The 16,663-nt window shown below is 56.6% G+C and overlaps 2 protein-coding genes and 1 long non-coding RNA gene across 13 annotated transcripts in view; 2 read left to right on the top strand and 1 right to left on the bottom strand.

Annotated features, from left to right (window-relative positions):
* Nucleotides 1–10,686, top strand: part of HOXB3 (homeobox B3) — a 39,745-nt gene extending 29,059 nt beyond the window's left edge. For 7 of the 11 annotated variants that reach the window (XM_089317718.1, XM_089317720.1, XM_051825583.3 and 4 more), the window contains 4 exons: nucleotides 2,750–2,977; nucleotides 4,116–4,203; nucleotides 7,000–7,601; nucleotides 8,382–10,686. In XM_089317718.1, coding sequence (XP_089173844.1) covers nucleotides 7,154–7,601; nucleotides 8,382–9,238 — 1,305 coding nt within the window. In that variant the 5' untranslated portion in view covers nucleotides 2,750–2,977; nucleotides 4,116–4,203; nucleotides 7,000–7,153 and the 3' untranslated portion in view covers nucleotides 9,239–10,686. Of the gene's footprint in view, nucleotides 1–2,749; nucleotides 2,978–3,835; nucleotides 4,025–4,115; nucleotides 4,204–6,999; nucleotides 7,602–8,381 lie in introns of those variants that run through there. The other 4 variants (XM_051825592.3, XM_051825588.3, XM_089317722.1 and 1 more) reach the window with 3 other exon arrangements.
* On the bottom strand, nucleotides 702–3,237 carry LOC138845952 (uncharacterized). The gene is made up of 2 exons (XR_016223992.1): nucleotides 3,139–3,237; nucleotides 702–2,519 (listed from the first exon to the last, which is right to left on the bottom strand). It is a non-coding gene; the product is annotated as an uncharacterized LOC138845952 (long non-coding RNA).
* Nucleotides 10,687–14,054: 3,368 nt separating the features above from the next.
* HOXB2 (homeobox B2) lies at nucleotides 14,055–16,663 on the top strand. Its single transcript, XM_008271351.5, has 2 exons — nucleotides 14,055–14,939; nucleotides 15,588–16,663. The coding sequence occupies exons 1-2, from the start codon at nucleotides 14,573–14,575 to the stop codon at nucleotides 16,259–16,261; spliced, it is 1,041 nt and encodes a 346-aa protein (XP_008269573.2). The 5' UTR covers nucleotides 14,055–14,572; the 3' UTR covers nucleotides 16,262–16,663.

The following is a 16,663-nucleotide window of genomic DNA, read 5'->3' as shown; positions in this document are numbered from 1 at the left end:
CTTGGTTTCCACACTCCATGGGGCTGAGGCTGGCCAGGCCACGACCATGCCCCTGGAGGAGCAGGTCTCTGATCCACATCAGCTCTTTTGGCCACTGCGGAGCCAGCCTGTCCCTGGCTCCGGACTTTGCTGCAGCACTGCCATCCCCTTTCCCGCGCTCAGGGGGCTTCTGTGGTCGCCAAGTTGACTTTGCAGGTCCTTGTCGCCTGCCCTGTTTTTTTCTTCCCCTCGCTCGCGGGATGGTGGTGGAGTGGGCAGCGACCCCAAGCTTGGGACCGGGGAAATGTCCAGTTAAGTTTTTCTTCTCCCAACACAGTGGCCTTTTTTTTTCTTTCTTTTTTACAAATCCAGGTCTAGGTGGGCCTCAAAGGAGGCAGTGAGATCTCCTGCCAGGTGCACCTTTGCTCCTTTCACTCCCCCCTTCTCCTCCCCCAACAAGTCAGAGGTGGGGGAGGTGGGATAGGGGGATTGGGATCCAAATGCTTCATTAGCAACTTCCATCATACACCCCCCTAGCTTTGGAATCTTTATCATATTTCGGAGAAGATTCTGGAAAGCGTGTGAAACTTTATGGCAGCCTCACTTTGTGGCAGCCACAAAGCTGGGCAGTGACGCCGGGAAGAGCCTAGGACCCAGAACGCTTTGCCCCAGGCTCTCAGGTGTCAGCTGCAGAGGGCCTGGTGGGTTTGCGCTGTGTGTCTGGACGCAGGCTGCTTGGCAGTCCCAAGACTGAGATAACAGAGAGTTTTCGTTTGCTTTTCCATGGATTTTTCGGAGGAGGGAAGCAGGGGGATCTCACCCTTGTCTGGAAGGGTGGCGGCTGGTGGTTGATCAGGGAGGTTTAGCGTGCTGCTTGTCCCCTGGTATTGGGTACTGAGTTGGAGTGGGGTCGGGGGTGCCTGAGCCGGCGCTGTGGCTCTGCCGAAGGGAACCACAGAAGAAAAAACATTTTGGGAAGGGAAGGTTTGCCCTAATCTTCACCTTTATTAATTTTTGCCTTTATTAGTTCACACTAGTATTGTCCTATTTTTTCAATTTGTAAAATTGTCCTCCCCCTCGCACAAAATGCCCAAGTTTCCTTCCCCTAAATCCTGACTCCCCCACCCCCATTTCCCAAACCCTTAAGGTATCCGTCCATGACTCCCAAGCTTTTTTGTCCCCAGATGTCTGAAAGGTCCCTAGCCTGCGGCCACACCCCAGATGAAATGGGCACTCTTGGGGCTGCATGATCACCATCCACCTCTAGCCTCCCAGCTCTGGTCAGGGATGGCCAGTCTGCTGGCCAGAAAGTCAGAAGAAGAAAAAAAAAGAAGGCCAGAAAGAAAACGAACTGGGATCTAATTGCCTTCTCAACATTCCAAATTGGCTGTGTTACCCAGAATCAAGAAGCCCCCGTTCCTTCTCCTACCGCATTTGGGGGTGCGTGTTCTCTGAAATTGTCTGCAAGTTCGTTTTCTTGCTCGCCAGGCCTCCTTTTTGCGCCCACCCCACTGTACCCCACTGCCTTGTGTAGTCAGAAGGGACCACACAGGGGTGAGGAGGCAAGGAAGCAGAGGAGTCCGCTGTGGCCCGTCTCTGGAACACTCCACCGACAGCTCAGCTCCAGGCCCGCAGCCCCAGCAGCCCTGCCTCTCTCCCAGGCCCGAGGCTGGCTGGGTGCCCTCGCCGCTCTCTTTATTCCTAGAGGCAGAGCTGTGGCAGTCCAAAAGGCGATCAAGGTTCTCCTCTGGATTTCGCGAGGATCTTTGCTAGCCGGCGGTAGTAACAGCTTGGGAGGGCTGAAGGGTCTGAAGTACATCCTGGAATTTTCTTTTGGGGTGAGAAGGGACACCCCCTCCCCAGTCTTGCTTCCCTTAAGCCTGCGGAGGCCCCCAAGGCCGGGAGTCCCTGGCTTCCCTGGCCCACGGGTGATGTGGAGTCTGACCCTGCAGGTCTCTAACGAGGGCCTAAGGTCTCAGGGCGGACTCCCTGCAGCCACATTCCCAGGCAGACCCGGTGCGGCCGGACTTGAGCCCCAGCGCTGGGTCTGGTTTAGGTACTTGCCTGTCTTGAGGAACACAGAAAAATGGCTCCCACCCTCCCTTGCTCACCTCTCCCTCCCCTTTCCCCAGCCGCCCAGTGTGCGGCTCCTCTAGGCAGGTGTGGGGTCTCCTTAGGACCCCACAGTCCCAGGTTCCGCCTGTGGCTCCTGTTGCTGGAATCTGGGGAGGCCACAGGTCCCCCCCCCACTCCTAATCAGGCAGGGGCCCAGGAAACCACTGGTCCAGACCACCTGGCCTGACTTAGCGGGCCTGGAGGAAGTGGCCAGGGACCACCCCACCCTCTTTCTCACCCCAAAGCCAAACCTGCGGGTGGGGAGCGTTGCGGGGACACAGCCACCCTCTCCTGGAGTGGAAACAATAGCTGGAAATCATCTCTCACCTTTGCTTCCCCCAGTCCCATCGCCTCTCCTGGTGCATCCAGATGGGAGCAGGCAAAAGCTTGGAAGCAGGAAGCCGCAGGGTCACGGCTGGCTCTGCCTACACCAAGTTGAGAGAACCAGTTTTCAAGCTGCCTTTGTAGAAAAGAGGCAGCCTTCTGTTTTCTCCCCTAAGCCCCGTGTCAGCAGTTACGCAGGGTTGCAAACACTCCTGCTTTGGGAAAAGTCCCGGTGCTTTTTGTCTTTTCCCTCCCTTGGGAATGGCTCTTCCCCACCCCCACCCCAAATCTGCAGACACCTACATTCCTGGCTCCTGTCTTCCTCCTACAGGCCTCCTGCGCAGGCTTCCTGCCCCGCTCAAACACGCCCTGCGAAAACTCCAATTTTCTTTCCCCACTTACGTCAAGCACAGAGAAACAAGCGGGTTTGATCTGAATAATAATAATAATAACAACCACCGCCACCTTCCGTCAGTGCATTTAAGATGAAGCGGTTCTGCTCCTCTTCTTAGAAGTACAAATGTCCTTATCACTCTCAGCCGCCTCTGCCTGTCCTGAGGTGAGAATCTTCACAGAAACTTCTCCAAAAGTTCTTCCAGCCCCTCCATTGCCAGCCACGGCTGGAGCTCCAGCTAAGCACCGGGTCCTCCTTCTGTCACCCTCTGCTCCACAACCCTTCCCCCCTGCAAGATGTTCTGCCTTTTAAAAATCAACACTCACCGCTTGTTGTCTGTTCTCAAAAAGGGGTGGGGGGAGGGAGTGTTTAAAAAAAAAAAAGTCTGGCCTTCCTCCTCCCTCAGAGATTTGGGAGGGAATATTAGGAGGACAGAAGCAGCAGAGAGACTGGGAGACTCAGAAAGAGGGAGCTAGAGCGAGAGGGCGGGAGCCCCAGCCACCAGTCCCGGAGGAGTGAAACTACTGAAAAAAAGTCCTGGTGTTCCAACTGCGAATGAGCGCGCAGGGGCACCCAGCACCCCCACCCCCGGCAGGCCAGGCCTCCGATGGGCCTCCCCAGGCTACTTCTCAAATTAGCATAATGGTTTCCTAGCGGTGGTGGTCGTGTGTGGGGGGGGTGCTGTGAACTCCGCTGGCTCTCCGTGCCTTCCGGGCTCTCTTCCTCCCCCAGCGCAATGTGAAAACATACCTGTTCTTTTCTAGATCTATAAAATAATCTGTAAAATCCCTCTACCTTCTTTCCTTCTCACCCCCCCTTTTTTGTGGTGGGGGGCATTTGCCCCCCCTCCGCCATCACCACCCTCACCTTCTCTCCTTATCAGGCATCTGAGCTAAAGGGGGAGAGGTGGGGGTGTGTGTGAGCTTGTGTGTGAGGGAGCGAGCGTGTGTGTCTGTGTGGTTTTTTTTCCCTGTGCAAAAGCAGAGGCCATTGTTACGGAGAGTAGGGCGTACCAGTCTTATAGGGCAACCACCCTGTGCCGGCTTGGCCGCGCCGGAGCCCGCAGCCCGGAGCCGGCCGCCCGGCGAGCCCGGCCGCCCCAGCACCTTTCGCTCGCCGGCTTTCCTGCCGCTCCCCCAGCCCCTCCCTCCTGCGCACCCCCGCTCCCCAGCCGCGTGAATTGAAGCGGACGCCGCGCGGCTCCTCTGGCCGGTCTGCCCCTCGGGCTCCCCAGCCGGGGTGGCTTGGGGGGGGGGGGGCGACGCAGCTTTAAACAGTGGTCTTTTTTTCCTTTGCCTTCAAGGAGGGGAGATTTCTCGCCTGCCGCTCGCGCTGGGGCTCGATGTGAATATATATTATGTCTGCCTGTTCTCCCCTCGTCGGTGGCTAAGGTAAGCTGGACTGAAATAGGCTATCAGTTTGTGAATGGCGGAGAGTATGTCTCAATGATTTATGGCCCATATGACTCCAATCTCGGTTCAAGAAGAGTTCACAAGCTTTAAGCTTCCTTCCACGCAGCGACTCTCTCTCTCTCTCCCTCCCTCCCTCCCTCCCTCTCTCTCTCTCTCTCTCTCCCTCTCCCTCTCTTCCTGCTTCTCTCCCTTTCTCCTCTCTTTTCTTTCAGCAGCCAGATCCAGGGCTCAATTTCCCTCCGGCTGCTAAGAACAGAGCCTAACCTCTCCCCTCTCTCTCTCTCCCCCTTTCTTGTTCTTTTATTTTTCTTCCTTTCATTAATTTTTTAAGTCCTGGAAGGTGGCCTGTCCCCCCTCCCGGGGCTTCCCCAGCTATTGTTACCCTCCTTGGCGCTGGGGGTGTGTGTGTGCCTGGCAAGGTGGGGTTCTGGGGGGCTCACCTCCCTTCTCCAGCCAGACCCTGGGGGGAAGCCGGGAGCCACGGCTCCCTCCCTCCTCCCGAGGAGCCATATGGAGCCTGGATTTTTCCAACATGGAGGCAAGGGAAATAGACATGTTTGGCTTGGTGGAACTGCTCCCCACCCCCTCTCCTCCTGGATCCCAGACCTTCGCAGCCCCTCGGCGCCTTCCCTCTCCGCACTGTCCCGTCAGCGGGCCTCGGCGCCCCGCGGCCCCAAGCCCGGCTGGGCAAAGTCCCGGAGCGGAGTTGCGAAGGCGCCTTTTAATTCGGTTACCTCCAGCGCCCAAACTTGCGGCTGCCCGCGGGCTGCGGCTCTTGGCCGGGCCAGTGTGCTCAGAACCTGCCGCCGATAACGTTTCGATGCCCGATCGCTTTCTCTTCGCTTCCTTGAGCGCGGGCGGCTCTGGTCGTCGGCCACGGCGGCGGCCTCGCGGCGGCGGCCCCGGGCTATCCCGGTGCACAAACCTTCCCGGCCCTGCTTCCCCGCCGGCCGTGTCTCCATGCTTTGCCTCTCGCGTCTCTGGCTTCCTTCGCTTTCCACACTCGCCTGGCCTCCGTCCTGCGATGGTTTGGGGTTTATTACAGGGGAGCAACAGGAATTTCGGCCCCAGGCGCCTAGTCAAATTATTTTTATTATCATCATCTTCATCATCATCATCGTTATTGCTGTAACAATCATTCAGACTAAATAAAGCCAGGGCCCAGCCAGCCAACCCCCTCTAACGTTTTTATTTCATTCTCTTCTCTATTAATAACAAACTCAACTGATGCCTGTTAATTAATTCCCCTTTCAGCCAGGGCTGCTCAGAAGCTAATTTCGGTTAAATCATCAGAGGCTAATGGTAATAATAATAAAGAGACTGGGTCAGCCTGGTCAGCTGAACTCCAGCTCTCGCTGAAGAACCTGCTGCTTTGTAGACCCTTGTGTATTTCCAGAAACAAATTCTTCCCAGAGACCAATGGGAGCTCGGCTCCACCGGCTCCTTTTTGAGTATAAATCGGTGTCATTAAGAAGGGGATTTATGTGTAGGAGGGACTTCCTTCACCTGCACCTCTCCTTTCCTAATTTCAGTTTCCTTTGGTCGACCAGCTGGCCCGAATGAGATTTACATTGTCCAAACACACACATCAGAGGCAGGGCCAGCCTGGAGGGTTTTTATGAAAAGTGGCGATGAGGAGTTGGGAAGGGGGTGGCAGAGAGGGGAAGATGCAGTCAGAAGTTTCAAAACAAATGCACAAAATCCAACGACAGCTTGAATCTTTATTTCTCTGCCATACTTTAAAAACAGCCTATATTAAAATAGTGATTGTATTCTTTTGGGGGGGCCTCAGAGAGCCTCAGTAAACAGGGATACTCTCTTTTTCCAACTCAGAAAATAATATTGTTCAAATTGCTTTGTCGTCCCCCCCCCAGGAATAATTCCCCCCCTTTTTTTAAATAAAGAAAGCTTGGTAGAGAAGTTTAGTACTTATGCAATGTATTATTTTTCTTCTTCTTTTGGAGAAATAAAAGAAAACAGATTGTCAAGAAAAGGGTGGGAAAAAATGAAGTCTGAGGGGGAAAGAGGGGCGGGGTGGCAGGGGAGAGGCCCCAGGCAAATGGTCACAGCACCAACTGGCCCGGCCCAGGGAACCGAAACAAGCCTGCTCCATTTGGGGCTCCGCGGTGGCCTCTGGCTGGGGGATCCCAGGCTGGGCCAAGCAGACACAGGGACCGGACGTGGTGGGACCCGCAGCTGAGCCCACAGAAGGCCGAGGCTGGGTTGCACTGGCTCTGGAGGTCAGAAACCTTTAAGAAGTTTCTAGGTCAGGTGGTGGTCTTCATGGGGGGGCGGGCAGAGAGAGAGGGGATCTCACAGGAGGAGGTTTCCTGCTGCACTTGTTTCTTCTCTCTGTGTCTGCTCCTCCAGGGGAGAGAGACCTGGACAGATATGGAAGGAGGCAAAGGCAGGAGGCAGCCAGGTCTCTGCTCATAGAAGGGTGTCCAGGACGTTTATTCTGGGGTCTCCCAGGATCCCCTCAATTGAGCCACCCTGTCCCAGAGGTCGGCGGAGGCGAGGAGGGTCCCGCTGGTGCCCAGGCAGGAGAGAAGCAGTGACCCCCAGGGTGTAGAATTGCACCCCTGGGCGTTCTTCCTTAAAGCAAAGTCGGAGAAATCCACTTCAGTTTAGGGATGCGGCCTCAGCATCTGCTTTGGACTTGTTGGGTAGGGGAGAAGAAAAAACCCCTATTGATGTCAGCTCCCTTTTCAGTGCCTAAGATGGATTCGAGCCCCAGTCCTCTTCCCGCCTTGTGTCTCTTCTCTCGCCCCGCAGGTCAGCCGGTCGGAACAGACCCGGGAGGAGGGGGGCAGAAAGGGGAAGGGGGGGGGTCCGGCGCGTCACGTGACCCCCCAGGGGTGCCAATGTCCGGTCGTGAGGGTATCAGGCCCCTGCAAGTTGCCACCCACTGCCCGGGCCTCGCCCAGCGATGCAGAAAGCTACCTACTACGACAACGCGGCGGCTGCGCTCTTCGGAGGCTACTCCTCGTACTCTGGCAGCAATGGCTTCGGCTACGACGGGCCCCCCCAGCCCCCCTTCCAGGCCGCCACGCACCTGGAGGGCGACTACCAGCGCTCAGCGTGCTCGCTGCAGTCCCTGGGTAACGGCGCCCCGCATGCCAAGGGCAAGGAACTCAACGGCAGCTGCATGAGGCCCGGCCTGGCCCCGGAGCCCCTGCCGGCGCCGCCGGGCTCGCCCCCGCCCAGCGCCGCACCTACCAGTACCACAAGCAACGGCAGTAATGGGGGCGGACCCGGCAAAAGCGGGCCCCCCAAGTGCGGCCCTGGCTCCAACTCCACCCTCACCAAACAGATATTCCCCTGGATGAAAGAGTCGAGGCAAACGTCCAAGCTGAAAAGCAGCTCCCCCGGCACAGGTACCAGCTCTCTGCCTTCCTCCTCGGCAGCTTTTGTGCGGGTCAGGAATGCCGCTGTTATTCTAGCACCCGGCCCTGAGGCGCCCACCGGGCGGCCCCGCGTTTGCGGTATTCCCCACCCCCCCGCGCCACCCGCTGACCCCTGACCTCGCCGGCGCCCTCTCCCTCCAGCCACCCTGCACCTGCACTTCTGAGCGCCCTGGAAGGTGGGGCGCTCGGTGGCGGGGGATGCAGGGTCGTCGGCGACGCGGCTTTAGGAAGTATGAGGACTGTGGGGTTTCATCACAATCGCTGAAGGCCTCCAGGCACCGCAGCCTCTTGGCGCCACGGCTCAGGGCGCTGCCCACTGGTGTCCAGATCCTCCCCCCTCCAGGGTTCTCCCCGGTTAGCCAGTGGACTGGGGTGGGGGTGGGGAGGGGAGGGGCGGTCTTCCCAGACCTGCTGTTGGGAATAAGGGAGAGAAAAGAGCGCGCGGGCAAAAAATAATCCAGCCCTAAATAAATGGCCACGCGGCTGTGACTGCGTGACATGATCAAATTTTCATAAGCTGGGGCAGCGAGAGGAGAACAGGTCTCTTAATAAATGCCACTATTATAGAGTGTCCGCTAATGCGACGGGTTGGGGGGGGCGAGGCGGAGGCGGGGACGCGAAGGGGAGGGCGGCGGGGGCTCGGAGTCCAGGCCTGGATTTATTAAGAAACGATGCATTCAATTTCGGCGTGTTCAGTAATTATCTTTTATTTCATTTTCTCCCCTTCCCACCCCTCCCCCTTGGATCCAGCAGAGGGCTGCGGCAGCGGAGGCGGCGGCGGAGGTGGGGGCGGCGGTGGGGGCGGTGGCGGCGGCGGCGGCGGCGGGGGAGGGGACAAGAGCCCCCCGGGGTCAGCGGCGTCCAAGCGGGCGCGGACGGCATACACGAGCGCGCAGCTGGTGGAGCTGGAGAAGGAGTTCCACTTCAACCGCTACCTGTGCCGGCCGCGCCGCGTGGAGATGGCCAACCTGCTGAACCTCAGCGAGCGCCAGATCAAGATCTGGTTCCAGAACCGGCGCATGAAGTACAAGAAGGACCAGAAGGCCAAGGGGCTGGCCTCGTCGTCGGGGGGCCCCTCCCCCGCCGGCAGCCCCCCGCAACCCATGCAGTCCACGGCCGGCTTCATGAACGCCTTACACTCCATGACCCCCAGCTACGAGAGCCCGTCCCCACCCGCCTTCGGCAAAGCCCACCAGAACGCCTACGCGCTGCCCGCCAGCTACCAGCCGCCCCTCAAGGGCTGCGGCGCCGCGCAGAAGTACCCCCCGACCCCGGCACCGGAGTACGAGCCCCACGGCCTCCAAGCCAACGGGGGCGCCTACGCGACGCCCACCCTGCCGGGCAGCCCGGTGTACGTGGGCGGGGGCGGCTACTCGGATCCGCTGCCGCCCCCTGCCGGCCCCTCCCTCTACAGCCTCAACCACCTGTCCCACCACCCCTCGGGGAACCTGGACTACAACGGGGCGCCCCCTATGGCCCCCAGCCAGCACCATGGACCCTGCGACCCCCACCCCACCTACACAGACCTCTCCTCTCACCATGCGCCTCCTCCTCCACCTCCTCCTCAGGGTAGAATCCAAGAAGCGCCCAAGTTGACACACCTGTGATGGCGGAGGAAGGGCCGAGGGATGGGGTCAAGGGCGAGGTGCGAGGAGGGGCCTCCTGCAGGTCTGGAAAGAGGGGACGGGGCGCTGGCGGCCGAGTGGCCCGGGAGCTCTTTCCCCTCCCCCGGCCTCAGGGGCTGCATTGAAGTCCCTCGCCCGTTCTTCCATCTGCCTGCCAACCCATGGGAGAGGACTCCACGGCAGATTGGAGATGACCCCGTCAGCCTGGGGGGGGGGGGGGACGCTCCAGCACTACCAAGCTGGAATTCCATGCTGAGGAGCAGGGTAGAGAAGGATGAAATAGGAAAACAAGGCAGAGAAGCACATTTTTTTTTCTTTTTAAAGAAAACACACAGATAAGATGGCTAGGCCATCCCCAAACGGTTGACTCACCTTCCACCTCTGTGGGTAATTGCCCCAAATCTTGATTTTTCTCTCCCCACCCCCACCCTCAACTCTCCTTAAGAAAATCAGAAGACACACGTGAACCCCGGGGGAGTATACCCCCCACCCACAAGTCTGCTCCCATTTAGCTGAGGTTGTGGGGGGGGCACTGCCTCCATTTCTAGGCCCATGTTTTTCTGCTCTGGGACATTCGTGTCCACCCTCACGCCGTCAGTCACAGTTTGCAGAGGGCTCAGGGATGGTGAGAGATCCTGAAAGTCAGAGCTATATGAGAAATATATATATTTTTTTCTGTTCAGGAAGTTAGGAGGCTAGCGCAGGCCAGTTGTCAGGATGCCTCCAGGTTCAGCTCCAGGGCCCACCCCCACCTCCGTGGCAAGCCACTGGCCGCAGGAGGTTCTCCGCTTTTCTTTTCTTCTGTTGCTCTCTTTGACTTAACGTGAAAACAGGGTATATTTGAACAAACTGTCTGTCCCAGGCGGGGCTGCCGCTGGGCCTGTGTACCTTGCTCAGCCTCCTGACGGACACTTCTGTTGCACTTAGAGTTTACATTTTAATGGATATAAAAACTGTGAGAGATGCCCGGGCCTGCAGAAGTCCAGCGTCGCTCAAAAAGCGTGTGTTCTAGTGAACATTTTCATATATATTTATTGGTTATAGCCTGTTAAGCTATTTTCTTTTTTGTATTATTTATCCCCTTACATTATGTATTTATATAAGGGAAAAAAAGGAAAAATTGTACTTTTTTAGTATTTACTTGTTATAAAGGACGTTGTGTTTCCTGTCATGTAAGACCAGATATTTTAGTTGATTGTACTCTAGGAAAGAGCTGTAGATTTATGTTAAACTCGTACTTATGAGCAATTGTAATTAGTTCTAAAAGGCATGAACTCAGCTCCTGATTGTCACTGTGTAGTCCTGAATTTGTAGAATTAGAGCCAGTTCCCTCTTGGAAGTTACTTTGTTCTTCTGTAGTTACTTTTTTCCTTACTGGAAAGGGTTGTCTGTCAAACAATTCTTGAATAAACTTTCTGTTATCAATTTTATCTTGTCCTGGTGGTCCAATTTAGATAGCAAGGCCTGGCTGCTGGCTGTGGCCCCCCAGGGACAGATGGAGAACTGGAAGACCCTTTCCTGGTCTTTTTTTTTTGCCCCCTGCTCAGATCCCTAGGTCCCCCTTGATGGACCTTGGATTTAAATACAGTGTTTCTGTTTTCCTCTCACTGCCTCCTAAGAGTTTGGACTTGTCTGCCAGCTTTTTCAGCTAAGGTTTAAGTTACAAGTTTGGCTGGGGAGGGGGGTGCAGGGGAAGAGAAGCGGACTTGGGTGCCCTTTCTAGATGTTTCTGTCTGGCCTCTTTTCCTCTCAGTTTTCCTTTCATTGACCTTTTGTCTGCTAATTTCTTTGGCTACAACCTCCGCACACCTCCACCCAGCAAAAACAAAAAAATCTGCCCGATTACTGCTGCCTCCACGCAACCTAAACTTCACAGTCCTCTTCCGGAGCTACAAAGAAGCCGTCACGTGACCTGAAGCCCAACTACCATTGGGTCTAAAATGAAAACAAAGGAAGATGATTAATCTAAAAAAAATAATAACAAAACCCAAGGCCTAGACTTCTCAGGTCAAACCTTAAAACTCAAGTGAAATTAAATCACTAAATAAAAACTCGGGGTGGAGGGGAAGGAAGAGCACTTGATTTTCCCTGCCAAGGAAGAGGATGGAGAGAGGAGGGTGGCAGCTGTTGGCTCCAAGCTCCGAGCGTAAATAAAACGGTCCCCAGGCTCATGTGTGACTCTGTCTCCATGATCCTTTGGAAAACTTCATTTCTTAGTTGTAGTTCCATAAAAGTTTTATCACATGGGAGTGAGGATGGAGGGGGTTTGTCAAAGATGAAATGTCACCACCGCGTCGTTGGAGCCGATAAGAGCAAGGAGACAGGGCGGCTGAAATATGGAGCTAATTCGTTGAAAGAGAAGCGATGGCTGCTTGCTGAAGAGTTGCATAATTCTAATTGTAAGCGATGCACCCGCATTGCTTAATTAGGAGCATATATTTGGTAGTAGTGTTGGGGGGGGCAGAATCGTTCCAGGCCCTCAGCCTTAAAGTGAGGGCTGATTTTCATTTTTATGTTGCGTCCTGGCAGTCCAAGGTTAGTAATTACAGTCTTTATGCAACAATAAATAACAATAAAAAAGCAACCTGAATTCTACATCCCACCACCACTACCAAGTAGGATTTTAACTGGTCTGGGCGCATCCAAGCAGCAAACAATTTAGCATAGGGTCAGGCTATAATTTAAAAGCATAAGAGCGTGCAAAGTTGGATTGGGATCAAATAACACGCAGGGGTTTGTCTTTCCTTCTTTCTCTGCTTCTTCGTCCCTCTCTGCCCTGGATAACATCTTCGGGATGATTGACTAGATGAAGTGCCATGTTTAGCTCTGGGGCTGGGGTAGATTATTTATCCAGCGACAGAGAGGCAGGCCAAGAGAGAAAACCAGAGCTCTGGCTTGAAGTTGGAATTGCAAACAAGAAAAAATAAAGGCCGGCGGCCTAGCTTGGGGTCTCCTTTCCGTTCTCCCTGGGAGATTCCAGGCACTCAGAAAGAGGCCGGTGGTAAGATTCACAGCCCAACAGCGAGGGCGGGGGAGGGACGTCTCTGGGAAGGAGGGCTCTCTCTGCCCCTTTTAACACCCGAGTTTTCCGCTGTTGGCTAATCTGGCCGTAAAATCTGTCAGCGCGGGTTAGAGAGAGCTGTATTTCCTGCAGGGACAGCCTGGGCCCCCGAGCTGCAGAAAGGAGCTGGACAGGCTCCTGCAGCAGTGCAGAGGTGCGCACGGGGGTGGCCAGAGGGAGAGCCGGCTCTCGGGCAGGCCTCGCTGCCCGGCCAGCCAGCTACTGTTTGGATTCATCCCTGCCCACTCCCCATCGGCACCCTTAGACCCGCTCCACACCTCCAAATGGCACACACAAACAAATGTTTTCTTTGGAGCCCAGTTGCATACAACGGTCTCTGGCCAGTTTGCCCAGTTCAGAGAAGCCTTGCCCAGCCTGCCTGCCCCAGTCCCTGCAGCCCCTACCTCCAATCCCCCCTTCTCCAGCCCACTTCCTTCTGCCCCCCTCCCCCCACTACTCAAGACTTCCCTGCCCTTCTTTTTAAATACTCACCACCACCTACGCCGACGGTGCAATGACAGAAGTTTCTAGTTCCAGCTCCCGGCTGAGTTGCCATTTCTCTGCTAGCTGGCCTTCCCCCGAAGGCCGGCTCGGGGAGCTGGGAGGGGGAGGGGAGGCCAGAGCCGTGGGAGTTCTGCAGGCAAACTTTCCACCCAACTTAGCGCCTTCCCTCTGTCCCCATTTCCCATCTGTTTCCCAGCTCGCTCCGAATCACCTTTCTCTATGGCGCTCTCCCCAACCCCCCACCTCACCCCCCCCCCCCCCCGCACGCCTTTTTAAGGGATGTGGAATTTCGGCTGTTCCTTCTGCTTTCCCAAAGAGCCAAATTCTTTGATGCAATCGGAGGGAGCTGTCAGGGGCTAAGATTGATCGCCTCATCTCTTCTCCGTCCCTCTGACCCACTTATTTAAAAATCTTCCCCCAGATCGACTTTTCATTTTCTGCTTTGAGGCCTAGCTCCCCACCAATTGCTTGGGGACTCCGTGGCGTGTGCCCCCCACCCCCCAGGATGTGACAGTACTCTCTGAACTTCAGACTGTCTGGGTTCCCTCAACATAAAATACATTTAAAAAAAATCTTCTCCCCCAGGGCCCAGGGGTGGTATCGAATCTCAATGGTCAGGGCTTCCACCCTCCCCATCTTCAGGGATTTCACACAAACAAAAACTAGAACAATGGCAAAAATGGGAGGGAGAGTCTCTTTGTTGTAGGGGGAAAAGTGTCCCCCTACTCCTCTCCCCATACGTTGACCTGAGCTTTGGGAGTTAAATCCATGGCTACCTTGGTTCTTGTTTGTGTCCCTGGATACACAGGCAGACCCAGGCTTGAAGCTTGAGGGGTCCATATGCACGCTAGACCCTGCCAGTTGGGGAACGGGGTGTCACTGTGCGGTGCAGAAGCCCCCAAGTGGGGGAGGGCGGTGGACACAAGACAGGCAGGGGCAGTGCTGCAAACACCGGGCAGACACTGGAACCAGGTCATACAGCTCTGGTGGCCAGCAGCCCCAAAGAGCCATCTCCCTCTCGCCTGGTGTCAGCCTGGGGACGCCTGGACATCCATCCTGCAAGGTTGAACTGCTGCTGTTGGGAGGTTGCAAGAGGACAGAGGTGTGAGGACCTGAGCTCTGACTTTTGCAAGGGGGGGGGAGCCTCTCTTCCTCCTCCCACACTGAGGTCTTCATCATCTTTCTTCTAGGAGGGGCGGGGGGTGGGGAGAGGGGTCAGCCGCTGCCTTGCGTGGAAAGCAAGCCCTACTTTCCTGAAGTGTTTGGAAAAGAGTAGTTCTGCTCTGGACTGTCTCCTTTCCCAGGTTCCCACACCTTCTCCCACGCAGAAAGGCAGGCTCCCGGAGAGAGTACATGTGGCACCTATGTGGAGTTGGGGGGGGGGGCTCCCGGTGTGTCCAGGTCGTGGTTCTCTGGAGTTTTTGAATCAATTAAAGCAAATAATGCTCCCTGTTTTCCGCCAGGCCCAGAGCAGTGATTGGCCAAGGCCGGTCCCGTGACCACGAATTCCCTGCAATTTCGCCAGAGTCCTGGGTTTAATAGAGAGAGTCCCCATACGCTTGTATTTATCAGCAATATACAATTATAAAGGCCCAAAATTAAAAAAAAAAAAAAAGAGCGAGAGCGAGTACAATCTCCCCTCCCAAAATCGCTCCTTTACAGAAACCTGGGGGGGGCCGGAGGGGGGGTCCCTTCCGATCCTCCCTCCCGGCGCCCCCCCCAGCAGGCCCCCTCCCCCACCAGTGAAAGCCATGAATTTTGAATTTGAGAGGGAGATTGGGTTTATAAACAGCCAGCCATCGCTCGCCGAGTGTCTGACTTCCTTCCCCGCTGTCTTGGAGACATTTCAAACTTCATCAATCAAGGAGTCGACATTAATTCCTCCTCCTCCTCCTTTCGAGCAAACCTTCCCCAGCCTCCGGCCCGGCGCCTCCACCCTTCAGAGACCCGGGAGCCGAAAGCGAGCCGACGATGGGCCTGCGCTACCGCCGCCGCCGCCGCTCCCCGCCGCCCCCGAGTTCCCCTGGATGAAAGAGAAGAAATCCACCAAGAAACCCGGCCAAGCCGCCACGTCGCCTTCCCCGGCCTCCTCGGCCGTCCCGGCCGCGTCGCCCGCAGGTCGGTGAGCGCGGCGGGGCTGGGGCGAGGGGCAGCGGGGGCGCCGAGAGAGGGGCGAGCCCTCTGGGGGCCCCCTGCCCGGGACAGGGAAATGCCACCCCCCGCCGGGTTTGGGGCCTGGCCGCTGCCCGCAGCGCTCCTCGTTCCAATGGCAGATTCTGGACGAGCTTTATCTCTGCTGGAGGAGCAGGATTCCATTGAGGTCCTCACGCGTCTCCGTGCGGGACAATGCGTGTGTTGTCCTGAGAATGAATCCGGGGGACACCAAAAGGTGCGGTCGTCCCTCCCGCAGCCCCAGGAGAAAGGGAACTGGAGAGCAGTTCCCGGGTGGGGTGGGAAAGTTCGGAACCGAAGGTTCCCCTGGGAGGACTCCGGAGAGGCGCTCTGTGGTTCCGGGGGCGCAAGGAGCCGTTTTGCGTCCCCTGCTGCCCCACGGGAGGCTCCGAATGCTTCTCTCTGGTCCGAGCAGCGTTTACAGGCTAGGGCGCGGGCAGAAAGAATCGGAACGCGGCGTGCGCGGGGTTGGAGTGGAGAGGTTTCTGCGGGTATTGTTTTTTTGGCGGATGGGGGTGAGGGTGGGGGGGTCTTTCAGCCGCACTGGGCTGAGGACGCGGCCCGCTGTGACTCCCAGCCCGCTTTCCCCCGCAGATGGCCCAGGCTTGCCGGAGGCCGGCGGCGGCGGCGGCGGGGCGCGCAGGCTGCGCACCGCGTACACCAACACGCAGCTGCTGGAGCTGGAGAAGGAATTCCACTTCAACAAGTACCTGTGCCGGCCTCGCCGCGTCGAGATCGCCGCCTTGCTGGACCTCACCGAGAGGCAGGTCAAAGTCTGGTTCCAGAATCGGCGCATGAAGCACAAGCGGCAGACGCAGCACCGAGAGCCGCTCGACGGGGAGCCAGCCTGCCCCGGCGGCCCGGAGGACGCCGGCGACCCCGCCGAAGAGCCCGCGGCCAGCCCAAGCGGCCCCTCCGCTTCGCAGGCGGCGCAGGAAGCCTGCCGCCGCCCGCCCGAGGTCGCGCCAGGCGCCCCGGGGCCCCGGCTTTGGGCCGCGCGTTTGGAGGGTGCGGGGGAGACGAGCCCTGGCTGCGCGCAGCGCCGGGCCGACCAGCCCGAGTCCTTGCAAGAAGACGCCTTCCCGGAGCTGCAGGATTCGCCCTTCCTGCCCGACCTCAGCTTCTTGGCGGCTGACTCGTGTCTGCAGCTGTCGGGGGGCCTCTCGCCCAGCCTGCAGGGCTCGCTGGGCAGCCCCGCGCCGCTTTCCGAGGAGGACCTGGACTTCTTCACCAGCACGCTCTGCGCAATCGACCTGCAGTTCCCCTGACCCTCGCCCTCGGCCTGCGCTGGGAAAATCCTCCCCCAGACCCCATAGACATGTGTTTTGCTAAAATTCAGGTATTACTGAATTAGCGTTTTAATCCACTCCCTTTCTTCTTTCTCTAAAATACTCCTATTGGGCATTCGGGCGTCCTTTAAAAAAAAAAAAAAAAGAAAAGACACACAAAACCCATTCCGTTTGCTAGTCTTCTTCCCACGAAATCTCAGGAATAATTAAACTCTATGGGGGGCTTTCGTAAAAGGAACTAAAGGGACCTATTTTCCTCTTTTTTTTTTTTTAAGTTTTAGATCTTAGATTATTTATTAAAATTCTTTAATGGGAAAAGGGGAAAGTATTTATTGTACATTATTTTCATAGATTAAATAAATGTCTTTATCAAACGAAAAA

Source organism: Oryctolagus cuniculus, chromosome 17, assembly GCF_051225735.1.
Source record: "Oryctolagus cuniculus isolate XC-2025 breed Fujian yellow rabbit chromosome 17, ASM5122573v1, whole genome shotgun sequence".
NCBI classification, from domain to species: Eukaryota; Metazoa; Chordata; class Mammalia; order Lagomorpha; family Leporidae; genus Oryctolagus; species Oryctolagus cuniculus.
Note: the sequence above shows the minus strand (reverse complement) of the source record. Positions and strands in the feature narration are given on the sequence as shown.

What these genes read in the sequence shown, in the direction of transcription:
- HOXB2 (XM_008271351.5), top strand. Translation starts at nt 14,573, where the DNA reads ATGAATTTTGAATTTGAGAGGGAGATTGGGTTTATAAACAGCCAGCCA. An exon ending in CCCGGCCGCGTCGCCCGCAG is followed by an intron (nt 14,940 to 15,587) that starts GTCGGTGAGCGC and finishes TTTCCCCCGCAG; the next exon opens with ATGGCCCAGGCTTGCCGGAG.